The sequence below is a fragment of the Anopheles darlingi genome, chromosome 2 (assembly GCF_943734745.1).
Source record: "Anopheles darlingi chromosome 2, idAnoDarlMG_H_01, whole genome shotgun sequence".
Classification (NCBI taxonomy): domain Eukaryota; kingdom Metazoa; phylum Arthropoda; class Insecta; order Diptera; family Culicidae; genus Anopheles; species Anopheles darlingi.
Genome location: NC_064874.1, coordinates 91649402 through 91666901, shown reverse-complemented (window position 1 = coordinate 91666901; position 17500 = coordinate 91649402). Strand labels below are relative to the sequence as shown.

The window sequence follows — 17500 nt, the reverse complement described above, 5'->3', positions numbered from 1 at the left end:
ATCACATCTACACGACATACCCGTTTGTTGAGCTTATCCTGGACGAACGGCTTGAACAGTGTCCAAACCATGCTGAAGATCATCGGCTGGTTGATGAAATGAATTCCCTTGACACGCAGTGGACTCGCCTCCTGAATGAAGGTGAGCAAACGCTTGGCCCCTCCAGGAGACATCGATTTGACGTGCTTCATGCCCATCCCCTTGAAGTCATAGATCACCACCACACCGTTGATCTGGGTGGCCTCTTCGAGCACGGCCAGCTTATGGATCGTGTACAGGACGCGGAAAATCTGCTCCTCGCTGACAACCTTCGGATCCCAGGTCTCACCCATGTTAACCACCATTATACGGCGTCCCTTTTGATCTCGGTTCGTCAGCACATTGATAATGTCAGCATTAACGAACACATTTTGCACATCGGCCGGCATTAGATTGTGTAGCGAATCCTTGTACGTCTTGTTGAACTCGGCAATGTTGCGCATCTGCGTATGAAGTGAGCTGAATGAAATGTCCATTCCAGGGTGCCTTCGCTTCGCTTATCACTTACCAGCTTCAGTGCACTCTCCGGATAGAACTTGGTCGGGCGTAGAAAGATCAGCAGAAACTCCTCGTCATCCGGGAAGTTAAGATCGGTGGCTGCGGCCAACAGCTTCCGCAGTTCCTCGACGGCCGCCGCTCTTACTTCGGGTGTTTCACGTAGCTCCTGGCGTGCTACCTCGAGCAACTCGGTACTCGGTGGCCCGATCTCAAGCTTAAACGATTCAAACGCCATTGTGTGTCCTGCTTGACTGTCCGATCCGTTCCAACCGATGATCGATCGTAAACTGACAGACAAACGGATGCTCAGTAGCCTCAGGCTTCGAAGATTCAAAAACCATTCAGTTCGGTTTCAGCCACTAGCGTCCGGAGCGCGTTATCAGTCCCGTCCAGTTCACTTGTTGACGTCCTATGCTGACCCCCGCTCGGCGTCCTGCCCATCCATGGCGTTTCAGACTGCCGATTAGCTGACGGTGCGGCTCATTTGGGAACATTAGGTTCCAAGAAGTGCGCGCCGAAGCGAGAGAGGACTAGAGGGTACCACGACGGTGATAAAGCAGACGACCCAACCTTCCTTCGTGGAGCCATCCTAGCGGGGGCAACCGTTGTCCGAATCCTTCCTAATCCCGCTACGTACAATTCCAAGTGCTCGGACCGGCAACACTTGTACGCGCTGTAAGTAGCTTCTTGCGATTGATAAACGGAACGATTCAATCATCGGTAAACTGCGCTTATCAGGTGCTGTGTCCACTCACACACAAACATACAAACAACCATAAAGATCCGAGGCGCTTCGCGGTGACAATCGTAACGTGGGGGACAGGAACTAGCGAAGACGTCAGGGTAAGGGTCAGCATTCGGTTTGGACTTTGTTCTGTGGGAGGTACTCCACATGTTTTAAAGGGGAATTGGGGCGGAATGAGGTGTCCAGAAACGATAACGGAATGTCATCACGGTGGCCGATAACCTGTCCCTTTGACAAAGTCCACCATCATGGGGGTCCACAGTGACGTTGTCGTTGTCGATTTCCCTTCAACTGAGGCTTGGTTCATCATACCGGGCACTTTAATAGATTCCACCTGCCATCAGTGCCATATACGATGTTTGCTTCTTCATTTTAGCTGCGATACTGTCTGTGTGTGCCTGATGCTGGGCATGGGTTAATGGCTTGGAAGGTAAACAAAGGCCCTCGCTCGTGATCGACTCCTTCATCTCGTTATCAAAACAAAGCGACTGTTGAGACTGTTGCTCATCAGAGGACGCGGTCATCGACGGTTACATAAGCCACCGCGCACATCCGCTAAACACTCGAGAGAGGGTTTTGCGTGCCTTGACTTTCAACGTCCAGCAATCGTTCTACCAGCAGTTGATCGATTTAATCGATTTCTCGTCCAACTCTGAATACCCCCGAAAGTATGCTGTGTTAGTCAATGCTTAATTACGGCAGCGTTTTAGGCGTTACGGATCAGGAAATTCAAATTAAACGGCTTGTTCACGTCGTTCCTTCTTGGCGCTATTTTTAATCCTGTTTCGGCACGGATCGCTTCAAATCAATCACCATAAAGTGCCACCCAAGGTCAGACAAGGCACTGAAATTGCTTCCTCATCGTTCCTAAGCCTATGCGTAAGCCAGCGCTGCGTGATTGGGAACCGATTTTCGGGTATTTTGCATCGAAATCCTCGCTAATGCCACTCCGCTTATCACGCCGTCCGTACAATCAGCAAAATCAGTTCAATTGCAAACGAAAGATAACGAGAATAATGCGACCGAGACCGTGACGCGTCACGTCAGGTGCGTGGTAGGGATTAAAGTGCGAACCGCAAGATCGTTTTACCGTTCCATTTCCTATTTATTGGAGACTGCCTTGGCACCCCCTTCCGCGCGTACAAAATTGCTTATTAATAAACCAAGGCGTGTTGCTTACGTTACGCCCTATCAGCGAACGATGGTGCGCTTGGCCTTTCCTCGCTTATCTCACTACTTGGATCCCCGTGAAACGGGAGCTATCGCCTCACCGGTCAGCTGTATTTGTCGCGCAATTGCTTATCATCATCACCATCGTCGTCCTCGTCGTCGTCGTTGGCGACGTTGCACGTCGATGAAACCTAATCTAGCAGCCAATCATCGAACTTTGCTCTTCGCACACACTGCGCACACTCCCACGACAATTTTCTTAATCCTAAAGCGTGCTGTAAGTAGTATCTGGTGGGTGTCCCTCCTTCTCTCAGGGTCCCGCGGCGTAACCGTAACCATTCCAACGGTGCACATGCTCGGTGTACTTCTCGATGCACGGATACCAATCGCGCGAACCGTAATCGAGGGCCGGTCGCGTACCACCGTAGTTCTTCGGTAGATCGGCCGGATCGATGTGCTTGTGCAGCTTCTTCATATCATTACCATGGAAGTACAACTGAAAATGGAGCAACAGCATCGTTAGCGATTGAACAGCTCCAGCGCGATCATCGTGATCACTTACCCGCTTTTTCAGCTTATCACCGATGAACGGTTTGAACAGTGTCCAGACCATGTTGAAGATGTACGGTTGCTTCAGGATGTGGAACTCCTTCATCCGCAGTGGAACCGCTTCCTGCAGGAACGTTAGCAACAGCTTCGAGAACGAAGGCGACAGTCCACGGACCTGCTTCAGCGAGAGACCCTCAAAGTCCATCACGAACACGACGCCATTGATCTGAGTAGCGGGCTCAAGCTGAGCCACGAGATGCACCAGATAGAACATCCGGAACAGCTTATCGGATGGGAGCAGCTTTGGATCCCACACCGCACCACAGTTTACGACCAGCACGCGACGACCCTTCTGGTCTCGGTTCGTCAGCACATTCACGATTTTGTGATCGATGAAGGACAGCTTCTCGTCCTCCGGGTGCAGTTTGTGCATCAGCGGGAAGTTGTTCTTCTTAAAGTCGGCAATTCGGCGCATCTGGAAGGGGTTAGAGCGGAGACGGGACGGTCCCGATTGTGTTCAGTCAGTCGCTCGTAAAACAATCACGCGATCGATAACAGCCCCTAGCAGAGGGGACCGTTCTTATCGTACTACGACCGGTAACGCCGTCTTGCGAGCACAACTTGTGCCCAGGTGCAGCGCAGGCCTTGTTTCTGGGCCGCAAAAGTGCGCCAAAAAGTGGGTTTGGCTGAAAAACTGCTGATGCGTGCGCGCCCGATCGCGTTACACACCGAACGATATGTGGTGGTGCGACTTTGCGTCTCTGCTACTCACCATTTTGATCGCACTCTCCGGGTAGAAGTGGCACGGGCGCAGAAATATCAGCAGAAAGTCATCGTCATCGGCGTAGTGGAGATCGGTGGTTTCGTGCAGCAGCGTTCGCAACCGCAGGATCGCCTGTTCGCGCACTTCCGGTGTTTCGCGCAGCTCGCGACGTGATACCTCGAGCAGCTCGGCCGTCGGTGGATCCGTCACGATATCGAAAGGTGTCTGTGCTGTCTTCATGGTTCGGTCTCTTGCGGAACTCGGAATCACACACTCGCACCTGGTGCTGTTGTGGACACTGTGGACTGTGACTACTCCCGCCGCGATGCTCGGTCTAGGAACGAATGATTTCGGTGGTCGACCACGCTGGGACCTCGACCATCGATTACGACAAATCGCCAAAAAGACGTCGGTGGTGGTGGTGGCGCGCAATCGCAAACGGTGGCAGTTTGTTGGCGCGCCGCTCCTTCCGCCTCCAATCGGCTTACGCGGTTTGCGCGCTATCAGCTCTATGTACCGCTCCCCCTCCCTCCCGAGGCTCCACTGCTTAACTGCACCGACCGACACTAGACTGGTCGCGCAGCACTTGCCGAATCGCCTTCCCCCCTCCACCCCGCTCCATACGCATTTCGCATTCTCCAGATGGTGGGTGACTGTATTGGAACAGCTGAGCGGTGTGTGAGGGTGTGCGGTCTGTTATCAATAGCTCGCAAGGCCCACATACACACGCGCACGCACGCACGAGTGTGAAACCCCTTTATTTGGGTTCTTCTTCTGCTTTGTGTTCGCTGGCTCGTGATTGACGTCACGACGATGAGCAATTTTTGGCCGAACCAAAGGGAGAGGGGCATTGGTTTATATGTTGCAATACATCTAATCCCTGGAGTGCATTGGGGGCTCCCCTCTGGCCTCTGAGGTTTACTTCGTGCTCATCGCGATCCACGATGGGGTTATCGCATCATCAGCGAGCGCGATCGGCGCGGCGGCCACCTCTGAGAGGCCTCCGTTGTTTTGGATTTTACTTTTTAATTTATTAGATTGTTTACTCCGCGAGTTCGTCTAATCGCGATCCGTTCTTTCGATTTCTTCAGTTCAATGTCAAAACGTCTTTTAATACCTTTGACAACAGTATACTATTTGTGTATATTATCCTATGGTTCTACTCCACACCAAGCTACAAGCCACAACCACCCGTATAGAGCCCGTTCTCCCCGTATGTAGAAGTCGTAATCCGAAGCCGCGATCCGCTAAGGGCTAATGGAATCCACACCGTTGGTACTTCGCGATGTGTTCGATCCGGGTCTCGACGCACGGATACCAATCGCGTCCGGTGTAGTCGATGGCTGGCAGTGTGCCACCGTAGTCAGCCGGTAGATGGTCGGGGCTAACGTACCGATGGAACTGCGCCAGCTCGTTACCATGGAAGTAGATCTGCGAACAATCAAAGAAAACGAACGCAACGTCAGTCACTCGGTCGATGATCCGTAGATTGCAATCTCAACGATCGATGGGTGAACCGAAACGATGTGGTGGGGGCGAAGCGATCACAGCAACAGCAGCATGCAGCATGCAACATACAGATGGCACAGGACACACACAGAGAGAGCGAGAAAGGGACAAGAGCACTTACCCCCTTTGGTACAATCCGTGATAAGAGCGATCGTGATCGTTGTGAGTTAAACCTATTTGAACTGTGGTATCTGTGTGTGTGTGTTTGTGTGTGGTCCCCGTAGCATAAGTATCTAGCAGCCCCTCTAAGTAGTCGTTCGTGAGGTGAACCCCCCCCGCAAGATCACTGCAGATCGATCGATCGGAAGCCGAACGTGTTCCACTGGTTGACGTGATCGATGTAGTTGAACACACAGGGATACCACTCGCGTCCACCATAGTTCAGCGGAGGTAGATCACCACCATAGTTTGCCGGTAGATCGCACTGGTCGATGTGCTTGTGCAGCTTCCGCATGTCCATACCGTGGAAGAAGATCTAACGGACAAACAGGACACAGGCAGAGGAATGTGAAAAGGAACGGAACAATCTGGCCTGGGATCACGTGGTCATCGAGTGAGAGGGGAAAGTCCGCCATTTAGACAACGAAGCAAAATTCAACGAACAACACCCAAAAAGGTCCGGAGGCGGAGAGCGGACCACCGGCCGTCCGGTCGAAATGTTTACCAACAAAACCCGAATTCCAATTTTAGCTTTTAGAGCGACCGCGCAGCGATAAGACACTGCGGATGGGGGGCAAGGTCAGGTCTGAAAGGGATCGCATGGAATCGCAAAAAGGCGATTGGCCAGATGGGCTACTGGGACTTACGCGGCTTTTGAGCTTCTCGCGGATGAATGGTTTGAAGAGAGCCCAGACCATGTTGAAGATGAACGGCTGCTTGAGGATGTGAACCTCCTTCAGGCGTAGGGGCATCGCATCCTGGATGAACGTAATCAGCCGCTTGCAGAAGGCGGGCGACAGTGCCTTCACTTGCTTCAGCGATAGTCCATCGAAATCGAGCACCACGACGATACCGTTGATCTGCGTCGATGGCTCTAGCTGGGCTACTAGATGGATGAGGAAAAACACACGGAACAGTTGCTCCGAGCTGACCGCTTTCGGGTCCCAGGCGGCACCACAGTTAACAAGCAACACTCGGCGCCCTTTCTGGTCCCTGTTGACCAACACGTTCACCACGCTGTGCTCCACGAACGCTCGCTTCTCTTCCTCGGGCTTCAGATTGTCCAGCAGTGGTTGGTTGCTTCGCTTGAATTCCGCAATCCGTCGCATCTGGAAGGAGAAGAGGAGAAGAGTAGAAGAGTGGAAGTGAATGAGTTCTTATCGACGTTCCCCCCCCCCCGTTTCTCTCGTTTTGGATCGTTGGCCTGATTGATTGGCCCTATCCGTGACGTCTGACGTCACGGAAGGTCCAAGGTTCAAGTATCGGAAGGTGTTTCATCTGGTGCGCTATCGGCGACCGGCCGGCTCCACGTTCGCTTATCTTTCGAGAATGCCACCTGCCTGCCCCTGAACTCAATTCCCCCGAGATCCTGATTTCGCAGCAGATCGCGATGCAGATGCCGCGGTGATGGTCGAGCGCCGAATCTCGTGACCTTCGCGGCACTTGGATGCAGGAAGTAGTTTCCGTTTAGATTAGCCTAATCGCTGTTAGTTTCCCCGTTGATCCCGGGGCATGTTTTTGTGGCTTCTACGTCAGTGAGTCCACCGCTATGACCTCCACCGAGATTCGTGCTCTTGATGTACCATGAAGCACTAATTACGCTCCCCCCGTTTGACTGGTGACGTCTTCAACGACTTTTAGGCGTTTTTTTTGCGTATCTCTTAGTCGCCCAGATGATTATGATTCCATCGGACAACCTCCAAGTGAAGACGATCTCACTAATGACAGGGAGACGCTCGATCTACCGGCGTACACCGTTGTTGCACAAGATCTAGACACAAAGACCCACCAGCGCGCCGTGGCGGGCACAATGGAGACGCCGTTTTGCGGCGTACATCCAAGCGACACAATGCGACACCGCAGCCACGCGTCTTTATCGATAAAATCGAGAGAGAGAGAGAGAAAAGAGGTGCACAGGGGGTGCATCTGCATCCGATGACTCATCGCTCGCTAGCACAACCACGTGCTTTGTCCCGCTTACCATTTTGAGTGCACTTTCGGCGTAGAAATGACACGGACGTAGAAAGATGAGCAGAAAGTCTTCCTCGTCGCTAAAGTACATATCGGTGGTTGTCTTGAGTAGCAGCCGGAGCTCCTCGATGGCCGCTGCCCGGATTTCCGGCGTTTCGCGCAACTCGCGGCGCGCTATCTCCATCAGCTCTTCGCCCGGTGCGCTCACATCGATATCGAACGGTAGGAGCGCCATCGTCGCACTTCGGAACGCTTCACTAATGCTAACGTTGTACTTCACGGTTAATTGGGATGAAACGGTTAGATGATGGACGGATTATGGCCCGGGGGAGGTCTCTAGAGGTAGTGCGTCTAGCCGCTAGAACGATCGATCAGCAACTGATGATCGGTGGACAATCGCGCGCGCGCCTTAGTCCTTATTATTACATAAAGAGTTCGCGCGCGCCCCGAGACCGATCGGCGATGGAGAAAGACTCGACCGTCTGTTGCACTGACTAATGCCTGCGCTTCCTCGGTCCCTCACACCCCTCCCTTCCTTAGGCTGGACCACTTGAACTCGCCTCGAGTCAGCAATACGTGCGTTACCCTCGCTTACACCGCTCGGAACCGACCACACTATCGGTACACTATGCAGACTAGGGGGTGAAGGGATGGGGTGGGGTGGATGGTGGGGGTGAATCAGAAGGAAACAAAAAATAAAAATAATAAACACGCCTCGCGAACCAGCAACAAACAACCTGAGGAAGGAACCTTCTTTGTTGTGGGCCCTCTTCGCACCCTGGCCATTACGACAAGGGATGGAAGATGGCCCTGCCCTGGCCACTAGTAGTGACGGCGTTATCACTTGCGCCCAGCTTGGCACCCTTTCCTTTCTGACACCAACGACACGGGTGGTGCCAGTGGCCCCGGGCGTCCCTGATAATGCGCCTCGTAATGGCGCTTCATCCGATCGCCGCCGATCCCTAGGGGGACCCGAGGGGGTCGGATCATTCCTGTTTCGTTCGACCATGACCTAACGCCGCCGATCTTCGTAATCTTCAATATCTTCACGATCGCTCTGCAATTGTGGCGCTAACGTCACACTTCCGGTGGCCACTTATCCGCTCGGTGCATTGTCCCGACGGTGTGACGGTGTTGATGATGATGATGATCGCCAATCGGACGCGTGGTCCGATTATCGGGTGTTGTCGCCACTGCAGCCGCTTGGCCACCATCCTGCCACCAGCTGACCGCAGCTGTCAATCGCATAATGCGCGCTCCTGCGCACATGCGTCATTCGGTGCGGCGGCCTAGTAATGCGATCGTGGACGTGCGGCTGGGTCAAAGGGTTCTCCGGGAGAGGGAGGGTGTAAGGCTTCAAGTGTTTTCGCTACGGATTGCCCGGCCCAGCACTATCACCACTAGCATCAAACAATGCCGTTGTCGGTTGCGACGAATCGCAACTGAAGATTAGGTGACCGGCTTTTCGCGCTCATTTTCCAGACCAAGGCAGGGGCGGTGAGTTAATAGAAAGCTCTCGAGATGGCACACGAGGGCACACGATGGCCACTCCCACAGTGCCCAACAATGTATATAGAGTCCAAGATCAACGAATGAGGGAAAGTGTTGGTGTTGCAACAGTTGTAATGAAAGCGAACTTATTTTGCTGTAGACTTATGGATTAAAACAATAAGCACAATTTAAGGTTCAAATCTCGGGAAGAAAGCATAAAACCTTTGAGACAAATAATAGCATATTCATTTGCAAATGGACGCAAACAGAAGAGAAACCCGGGACCTCTGTTTCGTTCATTCTGGATTAAATAGGTTTCCGCTATTCTCTTGAGATACTTTGAGCCTTTTGGTTTCAAAACGATGCGGAAAAGTCCTCACTTAATACCGATTGTAGTCTCGATCCATTGTTCCTTCAGTTCATTGTATCTCATAACCTCTCTTTTACAAAATACAGAATACCTTCTGCATCAAAGCAACCAACGCCTTACTTTGATGATTCAGTATTCAACCAGCAATTATGAATGCCCCTGCATCAGTATCTCATGCACAATATGTGGTTTGTCCGCATGGCACTCGTTATGCAGTCCAACGTCGTTCTATTAATGACGAGACTACCATCTATTGGAATACATTTCGTTAGCTTATGAATCATTTGATCGTGTTGCCCTATTGCAAAGAATTTTGCGATGCTTCCATTTCCTAGATGTTTTTTGAATTGAGATAGACCTTAAAAAAATATTTTCAGTACGTCAACTTGATTGCAACGTCAATTACGTCCTCTCAAACGACGAACCGCTGGCCCAAGATTGGTTCTACTGCTGCTGCTGCTGCTGCTGCTGTTAATGACTGCATCAAGCGAACGGTTTGGGGACAATCTTGGCTTCCATCGAATGGCTTTATTGGCGTTCTATCCACCTTCAACACCTCCCCGTTCGTACCAGAAGCGCCTGTGTCTGTATGCGAACGGATCCGGATGAGACGCGAATGGGGAGGCCTGTGGCGTGTGGTGGCAGGTCACCGACCGGCCCATATCACAAATTGACGGCGAGACGATAGACCGACGACGGCGACGACGACGACAGCGACGACTTTTCGGTGGCTGCTTTCGGAATTCATTGAACCGCCAAAAGCACTCCCGAGCCGCTCTGTCGCGTGTGCACCGCCTGGAGGAGCATCGTCTTGGTCAGCACACCCGCACTAGCATCTCGCGAGCATTGGGGGAGAAGCGGATGGGAAGGGATGTCCAAAATTTTGACCTACCCCCTTCCCCAAAATCAATTCTTCCACTCTCCCGGACCCCCCCCCCCCCCCCCGTGTAGCGGGCTGTTGCACTTTTTTTGCGCGTTGGCGCATGAATTCACATGCGCTCCAGCGCATCGGTCACACCCCCCAACCCTCCTCCTCCGAACAAACCCCTTGCACCCTCTCACATCCTCCCTTTGAGCGCACCTTGCTCGCTTGGCCGAAGGCTTTGAACTGCATCAATGCCATTTTGATTGAATTCAATCAAATCGCTCCCCGAAGCAGTTGCCCCAAGGCATCCGATATGTATCGGACACTGTCGTCGTCTCGCAGTCACCACCATCTGCACCACTAGCGGGGACACACAGCCATACCGACACACACACACACGCGCACAGACAATGCGAGGGATGATAATTGAGGTCTCGCGAAGCGCCGGCAGCTCGCCTGTGACAGAAGCCATTTTCGATCGATCGCAGCAAGGGGTTTGGGGGAGGATCACACAGAAGACTAGAGCGAGAGCAAGAGACAGAGAGAGAGAAGGAGACCGTGTGTGTGTGTGTGTCTTCTTTTTCTGGTTTTATTCGCCTGCAACTTAAACGCTAAACGAAGCGAAGAGAAAGGATGGTGGAAGGAAGGAAGGAAGGACGGGGTGATCGACGACGATGGAGGCGTTGGAGATGGTTGTGGTGGTGGTGGTCGCTGGCGGTCAAACGGGAAAGAGCTGACCGAATGGCGCCAACTGTAGCGCCTCGTTAGCGATGTACTGCAGCCGCCGGATGAGCTGTACTCGCAGGTCCTTCTCCATCAGCTTCATGAATCTGGCGGGTGTGATGAGGGAACGATGGCCACTCCCGCTGGTGTTGCTGTTGCTGCTGCTGCTGCCACTCGCGCCGCTGCTACCATTACTGTCCGCACTGTCCGAAACCCAGTAGTCTTCGTCCATTGGTGGAATCTCGTCGATCGGTGGCCGCGTTGGTTCCGTTCCGAAGTGATCACTCATGACGTAACTCGCGATCGACATGTAGTGGATGTCGAACTGTAGCCAGAGAAGCTGCTGATGCGGTGACTGGCTACCGGTTGGTGTGTAGATCGATCCTTTACCCACCAGATCAATCACTGTGTTACCTGCGGGAAGGAATGGAAAGGAATCGCATTAAGGGAGGATCTCGAAGTGATGATCGTCAAAGTACTTACGAAGTGAAAAAGTCCGGATCGAGTTCTCCGTCAGAAGATCGCTTTCGCGGCCAGCGGACGAGAACATACCCAGCACCTCAAGGGATGGAAGTAGTGCCGTCACGTTGAACTCCAGCTTATCCAAGTCCACTCTGCAATCCAATCGAAAGAAAGAGAGAATAAACGATCACTAGCATCGCGCACACTCACAAGCACAAACCACCATAGCGCTCGATACGTACTTCACATCCTGGATTAAGGTGTTCTTCAGTCCGACGAGGTAACGATTAACGTAGAGCGCCTTCGTCTGCATGTCCTTGCGCTGGAAGATCGTCATGTTGGGCAGATGCAACGGATCGAAGGGTGTGATCCAGTGGCGTGGCGTCAACTTGCCGCTCGACATGAAGTTGACGAACTGCTGCACGTACGTACCAACGCAATCGGACAGATCGGGCGCACCCCGAGGACATCCCGTTCCCAACTCGCGTGCTCCTCCTATTGACGACGATGACAACGATCACGATGATGATGATAATTTTTAGGAGAAAGAATAAGAGACCAAAGAGACATTGTAATGCACATCAATAGCACCAATTACAAACACACACAGGCCGGGGACACAACACACAACACACATCACACACACACACAAACAAAGAACACACTATCGCGTTGTCACAAATGAATTCTCGGGAAAAAAACGGACGATTAACACTTACGCATCGGTGCAGCGGACACCGCACTGTTGGTGCTGCTCGTATCTAACCGTAATCCGACGATCGCAGCCAGCACTAGCAACAGTGACCAACGCCAGTTCCCCGCCGCCGTCGTCACCATCGTCGATGTTGATGCCGCTGCTGCCATGTTGCTAAGGTTCGAGTTCGAGTTGAGATCGCGTCGTTGTCGAGGGGAGATTCTGTCGTCCCCGGGAGGATCCGCACGCTACGGCCGGTCGAGCACAAATGCGCCACCAGCGGACACGGTGGTGGAGCTAAAATGTTGCGAAAATTACGCCCGAAGGTCCCGTCCCTGCCTGTCTGCCAGCATCCCAGCATCCAGAGCATATCGTTTGTGCCACTCGGGTTGGCCACTGCGTGTCAATCCCACCGATCGCACCCATCAATGTGCTCGTGCGCGATGGTCCGATCTCTTGAGATGATGATGATGATGATGATGGTTGGCGAGACGCACGATTCGCACACCATCACCACCAACACGAATGCTGGCTCCCGGGGGATGGGACAAAACAAACGAAACATGCGATCAATTGAAATTCGCGCTGATTTAATTAACCATTCGGCCAACCGCATGTTGGCCGTCGACCGGTCGATCCGGTGGACGCGGAGACGGCGAGACCGGGGGTCGTTGCGTTTGCTGTTGGTGTGCCTTGCCACGGCACACACCAGCCACTGCTCCCAATTGGTATGCACTCCGGGTGCTGCAACCGAGCGCTTCAAGGATCGCGATGACATCGATGCTACTGCTGCTGCTGCTGCTGCTGTTGATGTGATGCTCCGCTCACTAACTGTCAGTGCAGGCGCCAGGGTGCCGAAACCGAAAAATTGATCATCAAGCAACCCCGTCCCCTCTCACGATCGGTGACGATCACCGATGCGATCGCTGCGGTTCCATTTTTGGCAAACGGAACGGAAAGCGACCGCACGCGCAATCAAAATTCATTGAGAGAATTTGGTTCATTGAGGCGCCCCGAGTTTAGGTGGTGTTGTGGGAGGGGGTGTGGTTTTTTTTTGGGAGGAGAGGAGATCTGGGTGGAATTGTGGCGCGTGCGCTTGTTCCGAGCGCGATAGGACGTTGGCCCAGGTCAGGAGCGAATCCGCTTCGACGCTCTGATGAGCTGAAACAATGTATCGCGTCCCTCGAAGTCATGAATTTCGTTCCTATTCCGGTCGTTGATGACCAGAGAGTGATAGAAGCTCGAGGATCCGGAAGCTAGCAGAGGGAAAAGTGATATCGCGTTAGAAGAAAAATGAAAAACATAAGAAGATGAAATGGAAGAAGCAGTGGACGTTAACGAAAAACAGTTCAAATTCAAAACGATCAAACGATCAATCGATCGATCGCCGTGATCGCCCATAAAAGTGGCATGCAAGTTGAAGGGAAGAAACCAACGATTACAGTGTATAGCGTGAGTTGATAGACGTTTTCATTTTCCTACAAATCATGACGGATTATTTAAATAGACGGATAGGACTAAATATGATCTGTTGTTCACTAGTGGATAAATGAGCGGATAAACGCATGCATTTATAAAAGTGGATTAGTCATACCATAGTTTAAACATGGTTTATTACTTTGCAACAGTGCAACAACGTTATTGATTGATATAATCATACGAATATGATATAATCTCAATACGATCTGCTTATGTTTCTCATTTTTCGTGACCGTTCTTTTCTCATAATTATAAACATTAAAGCGATTTTCAAATGAATTATAGAACTTCCATGAATTTTAGGACTCGTTAAAAAATAATAGAGATCCTCAATTCACATTCAAAAACGAAACATAGTAAACGGTTTTGGATCTGTACTGATACACGTGATATTGCTGGAAATGTTGTTAAAGCAGTCTATCGGTTTAATCGTCTACAGCGACTAAATTTAGCTCGAGTAGAAAAAACTGATAAACGTAATGCCAAAAGATAACAAAAAAATCCCAAGAAGCCTGATCCTGACCCCTTCTTTGCTTATGGTAAATATTCGACGTTTATTGTAAAACAAGTGTCACAGTCTCTTACACACTATAATCTCTCTTCGACCCCCTCTGCTGCTGCTGCTGCATTCTATGTACAAAAAAAACAAACAAACAAACGGGCGGACAGGCGGCCTTATCGCGACCGGTGGCGCCCCCGACTGGACTAGTACGACGTGGGAAAGAAGCGATCGAATGGCGCCAAGAACAGCACCTCGTTCAGCAGCAGCTGAAACCGCTGCTGCAGGCTCCCCATCAGCTCCCGCTCGACCACGGGTAGAATGTCGCGGCCACGTATCTGCTCAAACCGATCACTGTGCTGGCTGTAGTTGCCACTCATCGTAAACCACCGGAAACCGACGGTGTGGTCACCAATTTGTTGCTCCCACTGCGTCACCTTCACCTTCAGATACACACGATCCTCGTACTCTACGTTGCTTCCCTTCAGCTGCATCGCGATCGTCGAGTTACCTGATAAGAAAAACAGAAGCAGAAGGATGAGAGGAGCTAAAGTGAGAATACCGCATTCAGGGCCTCCCGATGATCACACTTACGTATCGAGTACGTCATCTGGGACCATTCGGCAATGCCTGGATGGCGTAGCAGGCGGGCATGGTACGTGCCCCGCGTATCGATGGCCGCGACGTGAAATTTGAAGAAAAACTCCAACCGAGCAATGTCACTCCTGTCGGAAGGGAAAAAGCGAAATTCGTTCAAAGCGTTCAAAGGGAAGTGAAAGGGACAATTTCCCAAACTCACCGAACGTCCGTGATGTACATGTTCCGGAAGCCGGTCGTGCTGCGTTTGCTCGAGGTGGACAGAACGTCATCGGTCCGGATGAGCGTCGCATCGGGAAGGTCAAGCGGATCGAGCGATGATACGGAGGTCCTCTCCGAGATGAGCCCGGTGTACATGTAGCTGATATAATACTGTATTGCCTGCTCGATACACCGGTTCAACGATGGACTGTTCCGTGGGCAACCGGTCGCTTCTTGGCCTATTCCTAAACGAAAAACGAAAAGCGACGAAACGAAGAATGCGATAAGACATTAGCCATCCCAGTTTGCCAGTGTCAGTGCCACCGGGCACCACTAATGACCAAGAATCCCCCTAGTCTGGTTGGTAGTTTTTTTGGTTTCTCGTCGCCCATCGTAAATCACTCCGGCACTCCGGCATTCCGGTTGCGATCCGGCATTCCGTGGCAGCTGAAGCGAAGCTGATGAATTTACACAAATTATAACGGTTCGGTCCGCATTCGGACGACGCGGGGACAATAACTCATAACGCACAGACACACAAACACACACACACCACGGACACGCGGCAATCCATGGCAATTGGCGCGACCGTGGCGCGAGTTGTTTGCAGATCGCGGACGCGCGCGCCCCCGAGCGCTCTCCATCTCAATTAATCGTTTCACATCAATTAACCCGGGTGCTCGTCGAGCCATTTTGCGTATCCCGAACTCAAGATTAGACGCACACACTCTCTGCCTTTCCTTTCTCTATCTTTCTCTGTTGCTAGGTCTTTGCAAGATAACTTTATGATCGCAAAACATTCCATGGAGAACCCCTTCGTGGGGGGATAGTTGGTTGTCGCTTGCAGCATTGCATTCATCCCTTATCGTGGTCGTCGTCGTGGCGGTCAACGAGACAACTTGCTTGTATAGAAAAACTGAACAGCAGAAGAACAACGACGACGACGACGACGGTTTTGAAGTGGAAGCTATCCCTTTGGCGAAGCAACATTCCCCCCCCCCCCCCCGTCGGGCACTACATTACTTCCGGCACCACCCTAGTGACACTTCCGCGATGGCATGATAGCGGTACCAACGACCACAATGACGACGACGACGACGACAACGACGACGACGAGTTCGCGATCGCGAACTCTTGCGCGATCTGCGACCACGCCATTTGTGGTCGCGGCGTGAATGAGTTTTTTATTGGCCTTTAACTGCCCTTTCTAGCTCTTCTCTCTATCTCTCTCTCTTCACTTTCTGGAAGGCCGTTGGCCGGTTCTTACACCGACACAGCATTCCGATGCAAATGCGGACGGCCTTCACCCCGGTCAGTTGACCTGTCTGGTGGTCTGGTGCGAGGGTGCGCAACATTGCGGATGAAGTGCGGATGATCGAGAACATAAATCCAGGTGTCCGGGACTGTCCGCCCATTTCCCAGCTTTACGGGTGTACAGGAAGCGTTCCAACGGAACGAAAGGTTCAATGCTGATGTCCCGGAACACTTACGCGTGAATGTCGACGTAGAACCGTGGACCCCCGGCAGCAGGAACGTGCCCAACAGTAACACAAGCTGCAGAACTAACGACCAACAACAGCAGCAGCAGCTAGAGTTCCTTGATGTGGCCATTGCCGTTTGTTGCACACAATCTCTCTCTCGAAGCAGCAGCACGCGATCAAATGGAGAAATGGAGGTCCGCAGAACAGCGAACAGCGAACCGATCGAGACCGCGCGGGGAAATGAACTGCCGCCGCCATGAACTAAAGACGGCCGCCGCCGACGACGATGCTGCCGCGTGGGATCGCTATCGCTTGGCAGTGGCCGCGCATGCCGTGGCCGTGGCGAGTGAAAGTGAGCAATAGAGAGATGCAGAGAGCAAGCGAGAGAGAGAGCGAGCGAGAGAAAGAGGCCCGGAAAATGACGGGTTGATTGCGAGGAATTGCGAGAATGTGTTCTGGAGATCCTCGAGAGCATTCCTTACGGTAGACACTCCAATCAACAACGCTCAACATCGCCGTTCGATTCTTGGCCTGCTGGGACTGGGTTGCTATGGTTCTCTCACTGTACTCCCCGCAGTCAAGCCGCCGACGGTTCTCGGAGGCGGCACCGCGGCACACCTCTTGAAGTCAACCTTCAGCCGGACGTGAAAAGACCTTCACGAAGAAAGAGAGAGAGAGAGAGACGCTAGAATGTGGGAGTAAGTGGCCACCACGTTCTGACCGCTTTCTTTCCCGTTTCTTTGCGTTCTTTCTTTTTGAACATTCTTGACTCGTTTAGCGGCAAACACACCACCACATCGTTATGCTGTGAGTCAGCATATCCAAGTGTGTGCCCGCGCATGCTGCTGATAAGTGCAGAAGCCGTCCACTGCTGACTCAGCGCGTCCAGTGTACGGTTAGAGCAAGAACGGTGACTGGCCGGGCCGTACGGGGTAGTAAATTGAAATTGATGTGCAAATTGTTACGACGCGGTTGACACTCGACGACAGGCACCGGCGGTTCGTCCGCCTTTCAGACGAGAGATGCACGATGCACCGAGCGGTGGTGCAGCAACCAACACGGTCAAGGGCCAGCGAAAGGTAAGCGGTTTCTTAGAAGGTCATTGGGAAGGACCGGAATTGGCAAAACGGGATGCAACAACAGGTTGATTCATGTGCGATGCAGGAGATAAGCGAGTTGCGATATACATGCTTCCGCGTTGCATCGCCACCGTGGGGAGGTGGTGACTATTACCA

General features: G+C 52.2%; 5 protein-coding genes across 6 annotated transcripts in view; all 5 read right to left on the bottom strand.

Moving 5' to 3' along the window:
* The window catches only part of LOC125952897 (retinaldehyde-binding protein 1-like), a 1510-nt gene extending 672 nt beyond the window's left edge, over positions 1-838 (bottom strand). The window contains exons 1-2 of the mRNA XM_049682658.1: positions 548-838; positions 21-482 (exon numbers count right to left, since the gene is read on the bottom strand). Of these exons, the coding sequence (XP_049538615.1) occupies positions 21-482; positions 548-772 (687 nt within the window). The 5' untranslated portion in view covers positions 773-838. The remainder of the gene's footprint in view (positions 1-20; positions 483-547) is intronic.
* A 1539-nt stretch (positions 839-2377) lies between these two features.
* LOC125952896 (clavesin-1-like) lies at positions 2378-4269 on the bottom strand. The gene is made up of 3 exons (XM_049682657.1): positions 3774-4269; positions 3015-3476; positions 2378-2948 (listed from the first exon to the last, which is right to left on the bottom strand). Exons 1-3 carry the CDS (start codon positions 4002-4004, stop codon positions 2763-2765), a joined length of 879 nt encoding a protein of 292 aa, XP_049538614.1. The 5' UTR covers positions 4005-4269; the 3' UTR covers positions 2378-2762.
* Positions 4270-4824: 555 nt separating this feature from the next.
* On the bottom strand, positions 4825-7810 carry LOC125952895 (clavesin-1-like). 2 transcript variants are annotated; one of them, XM_049682655.1, is made up of 4 exons: positions 7414-7806; positions 6080-6541; positions 5395-5748; positions 5054-5195 (listed from the first exon to the last, which is right to left on the bottom strand). In XM_049682655.1, exons 1-3 carry the CDS (start codon positions 7636-7638, stop codon positions 5557-5559), a joined length of 879 nt encoding a protein of 292 aa, XP_049538612.1. In that variant the 5' UTR covers positions 7639-7806; the 3' UTR covers positions 5054-5195; positions 5395-5556. The 2 variants fall into 2 exon arrangements, with proteins under 2 accessions (XP_049538613.1, XP_049538612.1); XM_049682656.1 differs by lacking the exon at positions 5395-5748 and having other exon boundaries at positions 4825-5195; positions 7414-7810.
* Positions 7811-10702: 2892 nt separating this feature from the next.
* Positions 10703-12266, bottom strand: LOC125952890 (uncharacterized). Its single transcript, XM_049682649.1, has 4 exons — positions 12034-12266; positions 11557-11809; positions 11336-11466; positions 10703-11266 (listed from the first exon to the last, which is right to left on the bottom strand). Exons 1-4 carry the CDS (start codon positions 12176-12178, stop codon positions 10848-10850), a joined length of 948 nt encoding a protein of 315 aa, XP_049538606.1. The 5' UTR covers positions 12179-12266; the 3' UTR covers positions 10703-10847.
* A 1571-nt stretch (positions 12267-13837) lies between these two features.
* LOC125952902 (uncharacterized) lies at positions 13838-16488 on the bottom strand. Its single transcript, XM_049682664.1, has 4 exons — positions 16275-16488; positions 14786-15029; positions 14581-14711; positions 13838-14497 (listed from the first exon to the last, which is right to left on the bottom strand). Exons 1-4 carry the CDS (start codon positions 16393-16395, stop codon positions 14193-14195), a joined length of 801 nt encoding a protein of 266 aa, XP_049538621.1. The 5' UTR covers positions 16396-16488; the 3' UTR covers positions 13838-14192.
* Positions 16489-17500: the final 1012 nt, after the last annotated feature.